Source organism: Cupressus sempervirens, chromosome 9 (assembly GCF_028749045.1).
Source record: "Cupressus sempervirens isolate cs-2001-9-10 chromosome 9, ASM2874904v1, whole genome shotgun sequence".
Taxonomy (NCBI): domain Eukaryota; kingdom Viridiplantae; phylum Streptophyta; class Pinopsida; order Cupressales; family Cupressaceae; genus Cupressus; species Cupressus sempervirens.
In genome coordinates, this window is record NC_143126.1 from 548,333,060 (window position 1) to 548,351,996 (window position 18,937).

At 35.4% G+C, this 18,937-nt stretch overlaps 1 protein-coding gene across 2 annotated transcripts in view; it reads left to right on the forward strand.

The window, feature by feature from the left end:
• Window positions 1-18,937, forward strand: part of LOC149539809 (uncharacterized) — a 109,489-nt gene that overhangs the window by 36,482 nt on the left and 54,070 nt on the right. For both annotated transcript variants that reach the window (XM_089801007.1, XM_089801005.1), the window contains exons 3-4: window positions 15,508-15,685; window positions 15,847-16,144. In XM_089801007.1, coding sequence (XP_089657133.1) covers window positions 15,508-15,685; window positions 15,847-16,144 — 476 coding nt within the window. The remainder of the gene's footprint in view (window positions 1-15,507; window positions 15,686-15,846; window positions 16,145-18,937) is intronic.

The window sequence follows — 18,937 nt, forward strand, 5'->3', positions numbered from 1 at the left end:
TTAAGGGGAGCACAAATGTAGTAGCATTGGAATAGTGTCTTTGAACTTCGAAACAAGGACTGTGTAGGTGGGTCAGGATCAATCTGTAATGCTAGTTTTTTTGAATGGTCTAAAGGGTTGATGAACATGATAGGGGTGGTTTAGGAGCATGAAAAACCTCTTTAATGGTGGTATTTTGGGTTGTTGATAGGTGGTTTAGAGTTTAGAGACTTTATGGTTTTAATTTCCTATAAAAATGCAATGTATTTATTTATTATTATTAATAAATATCATATAATATTGCTGATAAAAAACAAAGATAATTACACCTTCAAACCATTTTTTCATTCACTTAGAAAAACTTACAAGGAAACCTCTACAAATTGCTCATGATAGGTGTAAAGAATTTATCACTGTATATGATTATTCTATCTTTTGCCTATCTTTCAATTTGTACTTTTTAGTTTTTAGTAAAGATTTTCTCTGTAATGCCCGCTTGAGAATGCTGGGAAACAGGGATAAAAAAATACTAGCACTTTTCTTTAATTAAAGCATAAATACATACACACATACATCGATCAACAATAGCAAGAGGAAGATTGAACCAACTGGCCAATGATTACGAAGTGTTCTATTACTTACCAAACGGATACTTTTCCATCTAGGTGATTAATTATGCAAGGTTGATTCCATAAACCAAGTAGCATTAAATATGACATTTGTTTTAAAGCCCAAATACAAATTCCTAAATGATTAAACATACAAGTTCGTTTTTGGCTAAAACACAAGAATAACGCAACCTTGCTAACCCACTTGAATTGTTTGATAATATAATTGTTCTAAAATGGAAATATATGACATCCAACAGGGTATCAACAATCTAATTCGCGAACTCCGAAAAAGTCAAGAAGTGCTCACAGTCCCAGGTGCGATGGTTTCCTTACATCATCATGCGATGAAACTCCTAAAGGGGTGTGATACAAAATCTTATGGTGTGATACGATGCTTGAAAACTAACAAGATAGTTCAGCAATTAATGGTGTGATGAAATGCATTATGCATCTCAATGTGCAATACAATGATTCAATTATGTGCGATGAGATGCCTCTATTACATGTGATGAAAAACAAACCAACTTTTCATCGTGCGATAAGATGCATCAAAGGGGTGCGATAAATTACCCAGATCAATGTGAAAACAATAATGGATGCTAAAAATGTAGGAAAACCTTTACATTGGGGAGTACCAGATACGCACAAATCGAGGAGTAAGCACTCGATTGTACCTCAAATAACAATGCATCGTATAATCCATTAAAACATCTAACTAATTAGATACTAGAATAGTGAAGTACGTTAAGAATAACCCACACCAAGAATGTAGGTACAAAGTGAAATCAAGAGGAGAGGAGGAGGGATAAGACAACAAGATCTTGCATTTGGAAGATAGCTGTCCCTGATATCTGATCCCTAGCAGTGGTATAGGTAGCAATGTCTCCCAACCATGTGGAACCTATAGGCCCACCTTGTTGTGCTTATGGAGATAATGACCCAACCAGAATCACAAAAGACAACATCCAAGGCAAACACACATGCCAATCATTGCAAGACATAAGAACTCAAAGATCATGGTTGCAATGCAATACATCAGGTCACTAGCTAGACATACTATAGGATAACTATGTAGGGACTTTAGTGGAGTGTCATTACTTGTCTCAAGTAGCACAAGTAGCATTGAGCCTTCGTTTCGACTCCCATGGGAGGCCATACTCAAGAATGTATCTTTGTTCCAATTCCTTCGGGAGGCCAGGTGCTCAATAATCTTATCTTTCATTAAGTTTTATTACCCAAGTATTTATTTGATTATCACTTAATAGACCTCTCCATGTTACCTTGTCGACCGCTTTTGGGCCCTCCACACGTCTATCCTACATACCCTTCTCGCCATACGATGAGTGCTATGAGCAATGCAAATTCCCAACCAAACCCCCAAATAAACAAACACTCAACCAACCTAAATTTGGGATTGCAGTTCTCGTAAGATCCAGCCATACACTTGCGCATGTGCTCATGGGTGGGCACAACCAACTCCATGATGAATCATGAGAATTAAAATGCAACAAAAGAATCAAGTATAAACATTTGGAATTCAACTACGATAAATTAGTTGATAATTAAAAAAAATTAAATCAACATTTTATTTAACATATTCTGTGACAATTGCGGAACACTAAATGTAGAGACACGCTCATGAGTCTAATTACCGATTACTAGAGGGTCAATAATAACAAATATATAGATACACCCCCCTTATAGGATGACATTGAATCAATATAAAAGGTCAAAGTCACTATCTCCTATCGTCCACTGTCAAGGATAAAGGTACGCACAGATGGAAACCTCTCACTCGACAAAAACTCACCAAGCCGGCCAAAAGATCTTGGAGAAAATTCGACCAGTTTTTTAAAAAAAATCAAGGGAAAACTTGGGAACCTAAAAAATAGCTTAATTTAATTTAAAAATGCATTTTTTTTGCAAAATTCAATGAGAAGATGCATCCAATGAGTTAATTAATGAGATCATGAAAGATGTTGAAGATGTTAGCTGTGATAGAGATCTTTATCTCTCAAAATTTGGGTGTTTTTACCATTATTGTCACCTTCAACTAAAAAAGACACTTATGTTTAATATGTAATATTAAATGTAAATGACATGTGTCATTCACATGCATTGAGGCATGAATATTTGAAGAGTTATAATTAATTATAGGAGTTATGGAAATCTCAAGAGACCTTTCGGTTATAATGTGAAGTGTCTCTCATATTGTTATATATTCGCATCAAGCAAAGTATATTGTACACTTGAACATTTTCATTATCAATAAAGATATATTTGTGGTGTAGTTGGATTTTTCCCTTGATTCTCGAAGGGTTTTCTCAGGATAATTTTGGTGTTCTTTGTTTTAGTTTTCTCTTTCTTATTGTTAGTTATCTTCATGGATTTTTGGGCTCTAGTTTTAACATGGTATCAGAGCCTAGTTTAGATAGCAGCAATAGAAATCATGCTACCTCTGACTTCATTGTATTTTGCTTATCTATTTTTGCTGCATACTATATGTGATTCATAGGCTTTATGGCAGAGATTTCTTTATCTGGGATTCTCCATGCCACTCGACTTTCTTTGTATCTATGGCAATGATTGTATGCTTTGTTTGAGATATTTTATTTTTTCTTCGATCAGGAATGACGCTATGAGGCATTTTTTGACACTAATTAGTTTTTAAGAAAATGCTGGATATTTTTTTAATCGTTTGTGGATAATTTTAACATGTCAGAGCTCGTCTTATTGGAGGAGATGCCAAGCGATCTCTCTTCATTTTCCCGATTCATTCAAAACCAGGGATACCTCTCATTCCACCATTTTTCTGCATCTCTTCCCTCACATAGGAAGTCATAATCTTTGGCATGTTAGGTATGAGAAGTTGAGGAAAATGATCTTCCCATCTCTCAACTCTTTGTATAGTCTTCATTTGTTCATGTCGAGGCCAAAATGGCATTGCAGGTCTTCACAGGAGATGAAGAGGTATCGTCTTCAGTTACTCTTGGGCATGCATCATGTGACAAAGGAAAACATTTGGCAAGAGTCTATTAAATGCGTGTATTTCCAGAACAGAAATTCCATGCATGCGGGAAATGTGAGAAAGTTGCTATCGTTACCTGCTATTGTTTCGGGTCGTTGAATGGTTATTTCAGAATTGTCTTTGCTCTTGACACGTTGGCATATTTCATGATGATAGATAAGTTTTCTTTTTGCCTTGTTGAGTTTCAAGTTATGTTGTTATATCTTGTAACCTCTTCACATTAACTTTCTTTCGATGGCAGCTTTGTTTTTTTTTATCGAAGCCTTTATTATTATCTCTACTAGCTGCTAGCGTGGCCTTCCACTGTAGCTCTCGATAACAGCTGGCGTTCTCATTATGTTGAGATTATTATAATTCCCCGGTAGGTGTCTTTCGTTGTTGTTGTGAAAGTTAAACAGTCGGGCATTCTTTCCATAATGTTCAAGTTTTATGAGACTTGAGCAGGGCACCTCTTCATTGTCATTTTGGATGCTTTCTTTTGACCTTCAAATCTTTCGGTTGACTGTATCGGCCCTTGTATTGCTGCTATGATGATTTATGGTAATCTTTGTTATCTTTTGGAGAATTGTTGCATTCCTGCAAAGCCTTCTCGGATTCTATGTCTGATGGTTGATGGAATGAGTTTGCAATTCTTGGACAACGAGTTTGTTTATATTATGGCATACTTTACAAAAGTGAAGGCTTCAATACATATTGTGGCTTGTCCTGTTTTTGCATTTTGCTTATTATAATGGTAGCCATATTTGTCTATGTTTCTACATTATATTGCAATTGATTCCATGTGTGTAACTGTCGTCTCTTTCTTGTTTTGGGAAGCAACTAGATTGCATTGGTTGCAAAGGATATTCAAGAAAAGGCATATGGGGCTCGAGAAGAGCTTGCATAGTGCAAGTAATTGGATGTGCAGGAATTTTCTGGTATGTTTGGTAGATCAAGAAGGTTGATATCATAAAATGTCAAGATTATGTGCAAAATATTAGTCAGGTGTCCTGCGTGAGGTAAATTTTGTTCACCGCATATGTTTTATCATTATTTGCGGTTGAATCGAACCTTATAAATTTGTAAATTGAACTTATTTCTAATCGTATTTGGCTCGATTTAATGGGATGTTACATATTTGCTTTCCTTATTCTAAATCGCTCGAGTTGAGTTGGTCCTTGAGATTCATTGCAGTTATTATTCTTGAAACTAATTGCTATTGGTTTTGATGTGAGTTGATGAATGTCTGAGATGTGATGTGTATGCACATGAGGGAATTTGTTGTCGCTAGTAGAATAAAAGGGGAGGGGGGCAAGTCATTGTGACATAAATTATTGCTTCTCTCTCCTCCTCAAACTTCATTTACAAGTATATGATTTTAACATAAGTAATTGTTTATATACAATATTTATTCATAGAAGTTTAAGTTGCAAAGTAAGATCAATTCAAGTTTGCAATGTTACATCTGATAAAGACTGTGCCCTGACAATTATATTTCTGATAAGTCTTTGTCCCTGTGGTTGCCTATTCATTTGAGAGAACTCAATAGAAGAATTTAACAGATGTTACCATCACATAATTATTTCATCATATCTCTCTAAGTTTCATGGCTATTGAGGCTCGAGTCAGAATCTATTACGTATGGATAGTAGTGTAGAAAAAGTAATATCTGCACTTATTTTCCAGCACAATGTATTAAGAGTGAATTGAGACTCTGTGATTGGCATCTAGCCGTAGAGTATTTGTTGAATGAGTTAGTCATCGTGAGATGCTATTTTAATATCTGTTACAGAGGCTATACCATAATTTGTTGTTCTTGGTATGGTGTTATAGCAACACTTGTGGTTCGTATGCTTGTTTGAATTTGTTTTCAGTTGCATGGTCTTTAAGTAAGCTCTTGGAATTGTTGATGGGCAAAGGATATCTTGCTTGAAAACATTGGTGAATCTGCATATGAAAGAGATAAGTATCTCATAATTATATCATTGAATATTGAATTTTTACAACACTGGGTATAGAGTTTGCATTGATCTAAATGATAGATTTTATTAAACTCACTTCATTGCAGGCTGCACCAATGAAGTGATGAGAGATTGATGAACATGCAAACATTATTTGTATTGTTGATGCATATCTTCGTTTAAAAGGGAGGATCATGTTCAGAGGGAATCTTCTCAGCTCCAAAGGGAGTCTTTTTAGGTTGTGGAGCAATACGCTTGGTTTATTTTATGTAGTGGTTTTGTGAAAGCAACTAGAACTTACATCTGCTGCAGATATAAGTCTCAGAGGGAGCTTATGATTTTAGAGGGAGGTTTTCTTTGTTATCTTTATAATGACTTTAATATTATTGTGATGTTAATATTACATTCTTTTAATTATATTGATGCTATGAGATTTACGGGGATTATTTAGAACCTCTTTGTGTATGTGTGTTTATTGAGATTAGACCACATAGAGATGAGCATTTATGGTTATATTGCTTGAAAAGAGACTATGTTTAGCATTGATAGTTGATTTTAATAATCTGTCTTGGTTGCATGATGCAACAAGATAAGGATTATAGCTCTAGAGGGAGATGCTGAGCTTTAGAGGGAGTTTTTCGCTTCAAAGAGAAGCTTCATAATTAAGAGGAAGTGTTTATGGATTCCCCTTCACTCTCATATGCTTGTGATGCTTATGGTAGTTGTAAAGTTTGAGACTTAGATGGAACTAAGTCTTGTTTTTATAATGTCCATTTCTATTCTTGGGTAAATAAATGAGATTGTAAGATCAACTATGATAATTCTTTCGCTATGCATTAGTGAACATCATGTTGAGAGAGTCCATGATGTCATCATGTTGAGAGATTCTCTGATGGGAGTTGGATGTCATGTTGAGAGATTCCATGACAATTCATGTTGGGAGAGTCCATGAATAAAGGCTTAGTTGTGAGTCTTACTAATCTTTTCATGTTGAGTGATTCCATGAATATGACTCATTGTTATAGGTTTTCATGTTGAGTGATTCCATGAATATGACTCATTGTTACAGGTTTCATGTTGAGTAACTCCATAAATTATGTTTTGAATTCATATGATCAGAATTTATCATTGACATTTTTGGTTGTAGCTTTGTGTGACTATTCAGCTAAAGATCTCTCTTTGGCTAAGAGGGAGTGTTGAAGATGGTAGCTGTGATAGAGATCTTTATCTCTCAAAATATGGATGTTATTACCGTTATTGTCACCTTCAGCTGAAAAGGACACTTATGGTTAATATGTAATATTAAATTTAAATGACATGTGTCATTCACATGCATTGAGGCATGAATATTCGAAGAGTTATAATTAATTATAGGAGTAATGAGAATCTCAAGAGACCTTTCGGTTATAATGTAAAGTGTCTCTCCTATTTTTATATATTCACATCAAGCAAAGGATATTGTACACTCGAACATTTTCATTATCAGTGAAGATATATTTGTATTGTGTGGCTGACTTTTTCCCTTGATTCTCGAAGGGTTTTCTCAGGATAATTCTGGTGTTCTTTGTTTTGGTTTTCTCTCTTTCTTATTGCTGGTTATCTTCATGGATTTCTGTACTCTAGTTTTAACAAAAGAAACAAGCAAATTTTAGATATATATATAAGTGCAAAGTGGGTACAAAATCCCATTCTCATGCGGAATGTTGATGGTGAGAAGCAAAATAGTAAATAGTTTCTATAGAAATCGAAGTAAATACAGTCATTGTAGTTAGTTTCTATAAAACTAGAAGAGAATACATTAGAGTAAATAGTTCCTATAAAACTAGAAGTAAATATATCATAGCAAAATAGTCCGAGAGTGAGTTTGAGCAATTTTGGCTTGTTGGAAAGTAATGCTTGTCTTGGGTGTGAACAAGTGGTTGAACTAAGTCTATCAGGACTCAGAAATATAGAATTGAAACCAAGTGACTTGTGAGAAAATGAGTTAGAATAATTAGAAAATCCTTGTTCTAGCTTCAATTTGTCCTCAAATAGTCACGACAGTTGTGGGAAATAACACTGTTAAAGGGATGTTGAATCTTGAAATTGTCCAAGCTTGTAATTTTTTGAAAACACCCAAAATCTAGAATCTGGATTTTAACTCCTTGAAGCTGAAGACTATCTCAAACACCCCGACAATGTTTATACAAATATAACTTAAAGTTAAGAAACTTATACTTAAATGTTATATTTGTATAAATTGTCTTGCCCCTGAGCTGAAAAAGTGACTAAATCCTCCTGCAAATAAGAAAGGAGCTTCAAAAATGACATTTTTTTGATTTTAGACGTTGAAACAATGCTCCACAATGTTGCAAATGCAAATTGGTATCAAAAAATGATGTTTTTGGGCATTTAATCTCTGACTTCACTGCACAGGCCAGTGTTTTTCAACAACTCGCCAAGTTTTTTCTATAAATTTGGTGCCCCTGATCTTGCTATTTTTTAGGAAAATTGCCGAGCTAAAAAACTTAGCAAGTTTTTAAAACTCAACGACTAAATTGTGAGTTTTCTATCTGTGGATACTGTTGTGAGGTTTTCACATCATTGCCCCAAAACTTTGGGGACCCTCTTTTCTTGCGCAAGCTTTGAAAATTTTTGTGGATTTTTGGAATTTTTCGGTTGCCTTAGCAAGTTTGGAGTTGTCCAAAGGTTTTCGATTTGAAAATTTTACACCTTGGATGCCTTCGGGCCAGGAGGGATTTGATATGATTTGTTTTTTTCACTTGGTGTTAACTTGTTTTTCCGGAACATGTAATTTTATCCTTAGGCCAAACAAATTTCAAAAACAACATTTTTTTCTATGATTAGAACAATATTTGACAGGATAAATTTGCAAATTTTTGGACTTAGATGGATTTTGAAAATTTGATATAATTATATAAGCTCGAACATTTTTAGAATGGATTTTAGATTTAATTGTTTTGGAAAATCTTGAATTATTTGGTGAAAAGGAATTTTTTTTTTGATATTGAAATTGAAATTGGAAAATCGATTTTGACTGTCAAAAAAATGATTTATTTTGGTTTTAAAAAAAATTGAAATTGTATTGCAAAATTGGATTAAATTGCAAAATCACATTAATTTGATTGAAATATTGCCTAGAAGATTTTAAATTTTTTAACGGAAATTGGTAAATTGGAATTGAAAATTGATTTTAGCTTTGCTAAATTCAATTTTAATTGCTAAAATGTTATTAAATGAAAATTTTGACACCTCCTAGGCTTACCTTGTTTTATTATGCAATTTTTGATCAAAATTGGCAATTAAATGGGCTAATTTCACTATGGGCTAGGTAATTTTAATGTGGCATTTAAATTTGGGTCATTAACAAAGGAGCTAATTTAATTTTGCTTTCCTCTAGGGCAAGTTGGCCCAGTTGGAGAGACAAGAAAATTTGGTATAAGAGGGGCTTCCCCTCCCCCCCTCCCTCTTATTTCCTCATTCCTTCTTCCTCTTCCTCCTTGGGTGAGCAATTCTTTTCTAGAGGAGCAACTTTTAGATTTGGGCGATTTTTGGGCAGGATTTTCCATTGCCTGGCGGCATTTTCTTCTTCTTACTTAGGCAAATTTCTGCCCTAGGTCAAATTTTGGAGTAGATCTGAATTTTATTCAGCTTATACAATTTTTTTGAGGTTTGATTTTCTTTTGAAGGCTGCGATTTCTCCTCCCAGATTTAGGCGATTTTGTTTGGTGAAGAGGCTATGTGATCCAAGGTTTGATTTTTGGCAAATGTGAGCAATTTCAAGGAAGTCAAAATTCTGCTTTTTTGCTAGGGCATCATTATTTGCAAGGAGGATTGAAATTTCCGAAATCTGATCTGAATTTGAAGAGGGCCTGGTTATTGCTAAAGGCAAATTTATGGTAAAATTCTACTCATTTTTAGAGGTGAAGATTGGTTCAAAGGCGAATTCTATTCCTTGTTCTTGCTTGGTGGTTTCCCTTATTTTCTTCTTGCCTTCATCATCCACCACTTCATCATTCTAATGATAGGCTAAAGTTGGGAGATATAAGTGTAGTCCATCCTAAGGTAACAAAGAGGCAAAAATAAGTGGTAGTCCCACCCCTAGGTTGAAGGTTGGAGATTGATAAGTGTAGAGATAGGACTTGTAGAAGCAGAAATAAGCTAGATTCCATTGATAGAAAGAAGGTTGAAGATTGATAAGTGTAGTCCATATCATTTAGAACGAATGGGCAGAAATAAGTGTTTAAGATGGTAGATGTTAGTGCAAGCAAGAACCCATAGGGAACGAATACCAAAAAAGACAAGGAAGACATGATGCCTAAGACCGTCTTCTTCTCGAAAGTGAGGCGAATAAGTGATACCAATATCGGTATAGTGAATATGGTATAGTTGAAGGATAGATTGAAGGAAGGATAATCTCCCATGGCAAAGAAGATGTACAAGAGCGAAATTGTATATGCGACAACTTTTCCTCCTACCTTGCCTTGTCCGGAATTGGTAATGGAGTGTGCATCCCGATTTGATATTGTTACCAAGTCCATCATTTTTGATGAAGGGAAGAGAGTGTTAGTCAGCATCGGCAGACAAGTGGTCGAAGAAGCATTTAATATTCCCCAGTATAAAAGCATGATAGTGGTAATGATGGATCAGGCGGCCAAGTTATTTCAGGATAATTAGGACGCTTACTTCATTCATATAAACCAGAATTGGTTACATGAAGGCAAGAAAGGAGTCACCAGGTCATCAAGGCTCCTCGAGTCAGATTTCAAATCAGAGTGTGGCGATCTTATTGTGCTTCTCAGCCGAATCATGGGCATGGCTCAAGGTTATGCAATTCGAGAACTGGAGGTACTTTATTGATGAAATTGAGAATGGAAAGAGAAAATTTGATTGGGCTAGGATTATAAGCGAAAATTTAGAGTTACAACTCAGGACAGTACAAAATCAAAAGCAATTCTATATGGGATCCTATCTTTTCTATTGACTATATGAAAATCCTAGACTTAAGGCCTTAGGAGTAATTGGTAGTGGGCTGGGGCAATGTTTGGTGCATGAGTGCTATCCAGAGCTTCATTTGCACAACGCCAAAGATTATAAAATATTTTCTGATGCCTTTGCCATGAAGATGGTAAGGATATTACAAGGGACACTTGCTAGAAGGCTCTCAATGGAAGCGGAAGCAAAGGTTAAGAAGTATGGGAGTTGGTTCATGCAATTTCCGCAATTCACATATATTAGAGTAGTAGGAAGTATAGTTTGCCCCAAGAGACTTCCAAGCTACCCGCCGGACAAGGTAGTTTTGGAGTTGGCTAGGCAACTTGAGCATTATGACAAAATGATGAAACTTAAAGGTGAGATAGGGATTACCTTCTCATTTGGAATAAGCAATGATACTCGTCCCAATCTTGTCGCCTTTGCAGCTGCGGAGAAAGAGTTTGAATGGTATCATCTAGGATGGTATAGAGCAAGACAAGGATTCGATCCTAATGGTCTTATCAAGGCATCTCACGGAAATACATTCAAACATATTCCTACTATAGAAGATTTTTTAACCAATGCATAGGATGGTTGTCATGTGAGGAAGCTAGCTTTCTCAAGGTTGTCAGTGAGCATGATGAGGGCAATTAGATTGAGAGGCCTTGATATTCCCGATCAGCTGGAAGATGATGAAAAGGTGCTAAGAGAAGATTATGATACAATAAATGGAACAGAATTGAGTCCAGTGGATTGGGATGATCATTAGGATCCTTCCTTAGAGGCAGTTACAAGGACAATTGATCTGTGCACCGAGTCATGGTACAATGAGAAGTTATGGCAATTACAAAGTCAGAAGGTACACCTTACTTATGAGAAGATGAAACCAGAGGAAGAAGGTCCAGCGGAGTCAGTCAGACAGAAAGGTGGGGGCAGTAGCCAACAACAAAGAATAGTTAAGAACAAGAAGAGAAGTTTGGAGGTCGAGAAAAGTAAAGAACATCAGGAGCTTCCAATAAAGAAATAGAATGGGCACTGTCAAGTGAGAGCATAATTGAGGCTAGAAGTCAAGAGGATAATACAAGTGGACAAGGGGCCGCAGTAGAGGTGAGCTCTATTTTAGAATCAAGTGGTTACAGCAACAGTATCGAGTACTCTCCTCTCTCGGAGAACCAACATGGAGATGATGTGGCAGTCACTAGTGAAGAAGAGGATAGGCCAATTGATATTGAGGAAATAAGCTAGGCAACCCTTCCACAAGACAGTGGGAGCAACATAGAAGAGATATCGACTTAGTTGCGTAAAGTCAAGGATTCAATCGATGATACAATTCAAGATGGGCGAAATTTCTTGCCTTACTTTATCTCGACATTTACATCATCGGTGGCTATTAGAGACAAATTCAGAACATTTGAAGGGGAGTGGAAGGATTTCCTTCCAGTCAAGGACTTAGCCATTCCTAGGCTATAGGCATTTATCAAGCTACCGGAGAAATATTTGGAAAGGGCCAAGTTGGTAGATGAAGGAGGAATGAGTACTGTGGAGTCTTGCCTTGACTATTAGATTGAGGATACTTGAAGAGATACAGAATGAGATCGCACAACATAGCCCAGGCGTTAACACTTCCATTTCAACCATGTTGAGTGCTGGTGGGGCTACACTTGATTTTGAAGATATTTGAGAGGGGGACATCAATGAGACAGAATTTGGATCAAGATTGGATGAGTTGGCGAAAGTTGCCATCAAGAAGAAACTTTCGGGCACCCTTGCCTCCCTTAATGCCTTTATCGAATATGCGAAAGAATATAAGAAGGATCATGAGAAGACATTGCAAGCAGCAAGCAACATGATGAATTCAACTGAGCTCAAGATGAAGCACATGCTTTGCCCTTCCATGAAGTAAGGCAATGACAAGTTAGCCAAGTTCATCACTTTGGTTAAAAGGATGAAAGAAAAGGGTAGAACTATATTAGAAGATCATTTGGTGTAAGTCCAAGTGGCAAATTCTCCTTGGGTAGGATAGGTGTCTGATTTTGATTGGCTACCCTTTTGGTGTTTTCTCATTGGTTGCCACTTTTCCTTTTTTTTCATTGGTCCATTCATGAGGTGGTGTCTTTTCATTGGTCAATGGGGTGGCAACCCTAATTAGGGCTTTTAGGATTCGATCTAGATCATTGATTTTGCCTCTTAATCTCTATCGTTGGTTGTATCTTTGGCCTCTATATAAGGCCATTTGCTCTCATTTGTAAAGAGTTGAAGAAGATTGTTGCTTAAGATAATACCAAAATTGCTTCTTTCTCATTGTTGTGACTTGCATGGTGATTAAGAACACTTGGTGTTATTGCATGGTTTCTACTTCCAATAGTTGGAATTAGATTTCCTTTGAAGTTGTTAAAGTAGATTTCATTTTGAGAAAGTTGCTAAGTAAGAGTAAGAGTAGATGGATAGTTGCATGGTGATATTAGTGGATGTTTGATAGGGATCTATAAACTAGGCCACTAGCATCCTAGTGGCTTGTTAGGAAGCCTTGCGCAGTAATCTGGCCTTTTCCCCTTTAATCATTGCATCTATGGAGGTAAAGCTGCTGGTTGGCTTTCATTAGATTCGATCCTCGTCCATTTGCTAATCTTTCCATTCATAGGTATAGGAGTAAAATAGCAAGTAGTTGAGTTGTCGGATTTCATTCTTAGAAAGTTAGGAAGGCATAAGTCATTTGAACACACCCTCCATCATCACCACCATGAACATTATGTGGCGCTCATACACATTACAAAGCTGGATTCATCACCATCACACCAAAAGTCCAAGTTATCCTTGAATGAACAACGTAAGGCTGCCTACGTGATTACCAACAAATCACATTGATATAACTGAGTTAGTATCCATAGGTGTAAGGAACATTGGAGTTTTTCTCATGTCTTCATGAGTATTAACTTTTCAAGAAAGGGATTGAGTGTTTGATATTCCATATCAAGTATTCAATCGCTATATGTTATGTAGTGGTACAAAAACGACCTCAACAGATACATACTCAGATCTTGAATTTGGGGTGAATCTACTTGGTACCCGTTTAGTAAACAAGCAAACATCAAGTGCAAATGCTCAATATATAATAGCCGAAGCACAAACATACATGTAGTCATGTGAGGGAGAATGAGACACCGTATAGATCTCGCAAGTAAGTGACTATGACTCCGTTCCCGCTTTGGACTAGCACCAATGGACAATCCACGTATGGCAGCAGTGCAATATAGAATAACAACATGTAATTACATGATATTTCATTTAAATTAAAACATTTTAATAATCATTTCTAGTCCTTCGAGCATGTATATGAGTTGAAATTGATGGACAAATATCCACAGCATAGAGACACAATAACCATGAATCCAAATGAACATCTTCCATGTGCAAATATAATACATAATCTCAAACCCAAATATAGATAAATCATTTCCCGATTATTCTAAGCATATAACAATGGAAATAACATTTGAATTACTCAACAACAATTACGGCCTAATACTTTACCAACTGCAGAGAGTCATCCTAAAGCAACATCAATAACCTCAAATGTGAAATACACCAGATAACATCACAAGGCACCACCATATAGATATGGCCAAAATACCACTAACAACATGATGAAACATATAAGTCAACACTATTGTAGGAAATAGAATCAGGTGCAGTAGTTCAATGCATCACACAATGCAGCCACTACTCATGGAATAACATCATGATACCATACAAATCCAGGTAATCACTAGTGCCACCTCAATGAAACCATCAAATACATCATAAGCTTCATAAGTCGGGCATAAAGCATAATCAGTCTCGTGATACAACAGCCTATATCAAATCACCCCAAGGATGTAAGCCACTCATTTGTCCAACATGATTACTCAAAAAAACAAGAATATCAAGGTCACATCCATCAGGATGGCATACAGAAATCGAATGGGAGAGGCACCACATCATTTTCAAAAAAATCCTCATCTCTTACAAAAAGCAATTTGGAAGACAAGTCTAAATCATTAATGCATATCTACACTTTATTAGACTAAATCGCTAAAGAATTTTGACCCTTTTTACTAAAAGTATTTGCAAAATAGAGTATCTCTAACCACTTCCAAAATGTTCCCATTAAATCTAGGGAAAACTCTTACTTGAGCTAAGTGCGCAATCAAATTGTATACGTTTCTGCCCCAACACAAACTAAGTTTATGATGTCAAATCTAGGTCAAATAAATTTTCTGTAAGCGCTCAATAAAGTCAAAACAACTTATTTCTTGAAGTCTGGATATGTGATTTTATTTTGTATTTCTGTTGACTTTTTAAAATATAAAAATCTAATTGTTTATAAATAATTCAACTTTCAATTTTCAAAATATATCGTTAGAAATGAAAACAATATTCCAATACAACATCTGCCAATAATGTTTGTGATTTCTTGAAAAGGAAATAAACTTGGAACAGTTGTTTTTTAGATTTAATGTTCAAATTTGATGATGAAATAAATGGACACTATGAGTGTAAAAATAGTGTTCCTGTAAATGTTAGAGTTTGAATCAAACATCTGTATTGAAGATATGCAATTCATTAGGATATTTATAAGTCTATGCCAACTTACAATAGCTGCATTGTGCCAATATCTGATTATGCTTCAACATCTTATAATGGTTTCAGATTAGCTACTCCATTTTTAATATAGAATAGTTATAGATTTTAAGGCCTTTGTAAGGATCTTGATTATGGGGATTGCTTGTTTCCTGTTAAATTATTTTCCTTGGGTTGTTACAAACTAACTTAAAGACCAGAGGAAATGTTACTGCAAAATGCTATAGTTTCCTTTTTCTATTGTATTGCAACATCAATCAAAAGCGAACTGTTAAGGTGTTTTTCCTCCCTTAATGGCAGTTCAAATGTTTTCAAACCATTATTATAATTTTTGACCATAGTGATTTTCCGATAGGTACGTGCTGTTATAGGAAAAATTTCTCGCTCACTGTCAGCACCCTTAAATAATAAAAAGAAGAGCTTCAGGCGAACAGATTCTCCACGTGGTGTCATTCTTGTCAAACCCATTACACCTCGAGTGACTGAGGCTGGAGGTGCTACCACACCAAGGGAAATCTCAGCTGTAGATTCTGGTAACTTCCTGTATTTAATTGTCTTTCCCTTATATAAAATGAATAATATACTCCAGGTTTACTGAATTTGCCAGATTACAATTATGGGTACTTTTGAGCAATTTTAAATTGCTTGTCAGCATGTCTGGTTGGAAAGTTCTAATATTATATGTAGCTTACAGAGATTGAGGATGACACACAAGAAATTCCTGAAGAAGAAGCAGTTTGTAGGATTTGTATGGATGCATTTTGTGAAGGAGGAAAGACTCTTAAAATGGAATGCAGTTGCAAAGGTGAGCTTGCACTTGCACATGAAGAGTGTGCAGTGAAATGGTTTACCATCAAGGGAAACAAAATATGTGATGTCTGTGGGCAAGAAGTTCAAAACCTACCTGTGACATTGTTGAGAACACAGAGTGTTGGAAATGACAGTAGACAGCCAACAAGAAGGTTCCAAAATCAACAAGTGCAACATTACAGGTAGTCTAAAGATTTCCTATCAAGTCCTTTTTGTTCATACATGTTTCCTACAATGACAGTTCCAGAATTCTAAAAGTGATAGAAATGTCAAATCTGATTATTCATTTACAACATTATAAGTTAATGTATGGTTGAAATTTTGAATACATGACCTGTCATCTATACTTTTAGTCTCCATTAGATCATTGAATTTAATCCTTACAGATATTTTGAGTTATTTACAAAACGTTCCATTTACAAATTTAAGGGAAATCTGGTTCTTGACAGAGTCTGTCGAGTGGAAAATGAGATATGTTCAAAGTTGACTAGGAGAGACAAGAATGATTGGAAATTGATCATTAGCTTTGCAGATTCCCATTGATATGTATTCTTTTCAGAATATCTCTATACAGTTCAAGTTTACAACTATTCCTGCATCTTGGATTGTTTCCCCTTTTTCTTAGGCGCTTCCTCTCAAAAAGTGACTTTGATTGCTCTCCTTTCCAGATGTTATGGTGTATTCTTTGATGCAAAGAATTCCCTTCTGGCATCCTGTTATCATTTTTTTGACCACTTTCCTGGAGTATTGGGTGACCTTACTATGATCTTTGTGTTTTTCATCAAAGATATTTCCCGGAGCAGAAAAAACTGTTTGGGGAAAAATTTGACAAACTAAAAGTATAAGATTTTTTTAAAAGTTGAGAAAAAGGGAGAAAACATCAGATTTAAAAAGTAATGTAAAAAATTGTATAAAAAGAGGCAAAAATTACTTTTTTAAAACTTAAGGGGATTTTCCATAGCAGAGAGATATAGAGAGCAAATAAGATACAGTTTAACCGAAGAATTGTAGATTTTTTTTTTGTTGTTTATATTCATATTGCTGATTTCATAGGCACATATTCGGTCAGCTTTTTAAGAGAGTAGTCACCATGTACACCAAATGGTTGTCTAAGTCTGAGATCAATATTAGCTAAGTCTATGAAGAAACTGAGATCAACATTTAGGAGACATAAATCTAGCTACTGTTGGGAATTAAGTACAAGTGGAAGCCATTTTAAAGTGATCAATGACTTTCATTGTGATTGACACAAGGATTTTTGTAGGGGTAGTTCAATATATGAGAGAGTTTAGCAAATCATATTCCACAATTGCAATGTTTTATATACCATAAGAGCACTTGGTAAGCCCTTTATATGAGGTTGAATTCAACAAAGAACATTTTCTTAGTTGAAGACTATTAAACCACTAGTTTCCGCAATGCCTAGCTTGCACCTACTATTTTAGTTGGAGAAAAATGTTAATGATTATGTGTTGTAGACTATTTTTATTACAAGTATGTAAGCTTGTTTGTTTCATTCAGATCTTATTTCATGGAGCACTTTGGATATATTGCTCATATAATGAACTGTATGTCTTTGTCTGCAAAACTAATATACTAATTAAAAATTAAAAATCATATAAAAACATATAAACACAAGCACATCTATCTTGAAAATTATTTATACACACACATCTATCTTAAACATTATTTATACACACACATCTATCTTAAAAATTATTTATACACATTATAAGAGTTACATTATTCTAATTTGTAATTTATCGTAGAACCATTAGTATATAATAATATTATATAATAGTTTCAATTTTAAAACTACTTCATGATTTTGATTATAAACTATACTATTGCCTTCCTCCTCATCAAAGTGCCATCTATAATAGTGCATAATAGTTATAATTTTAAAACTAGTGTATAGGCTTATCAAAGCTGCCACATTTTGGTTTGTGTTCAGGTTCAAATTCGGAATCGAGTTCAAGTTTGAGTTTGAAGAACCGGTTTGCTTGTATGTAAATTTTGAAAAGGGGTTTGGGTTTCTTAGTACAAAAGCATATATATATGTGTATGTGTGTATATGCAGCCTAGAAGCATGAATTGAGGTTAGAATGACACATAATATCATATAAACAATAAAACCACCATAAACTTGTAATCATAGCATCATACACTTCCAAGTTCATCGTCAAAATATAAAAATGCTAATATCAAGTTCAAGTATCTATTCGAACTTGCAACAATTGGAACTTAATACTACATTTCAATCATCTAATCATAATGGGTTCTTCTTCAATGGCATTAGTTGATTCACAAATAGTGCCAAGGCCAACAGGATTAGTTGCAACAATAACATTTTCAATATCCAATTCCCCCAATTCAACAACTACAAGTTGAGAAGTGGAAGCATCCAACTCTGCATGCTTTAAATTTATATCCCATGTCTTCGACTCCCCTTCTTTGTATTCCTTTTTGCTTGTGTGAAAGGAGATGCAATTTGGAATGCATTCCATGGAAACACGCTTCCTCTCCACCCCTCCCATCCCCCCACACCGAACAAAAGAACAATGCTAGAGATGTTCCCAAGTTCTCAATTGTCTTGACTGTTAGTGGCCAATTGCCACCTAAGACCCAAGCTCTCGAGGGAAAATTAGAGGCCTTCCTTCACTACATTTTGCACTAGTTTTGATATCATGATACTCTATTTAGTATTTTACTTGTTAATAGCCATATACATCTCTTCATAACTAGCATTATAAGTACTATATGTATAGTAATTAGTATATACAACCCCTTCCCCCCATTGCCCCCACATTGAGGTCCCTTTCCCCCCTCCCCCTCACCCCTGCCCTAGAAACTTTGCCCCTGTTCTAGCATTCCCCTATCCCTGACAACGGTGTAACCATGCTAAATCCTCCACTCTTATTTATTGCAACATATAGCGCTTTACTGAGTGGATGAAAAAATATGTGCTCCAATTT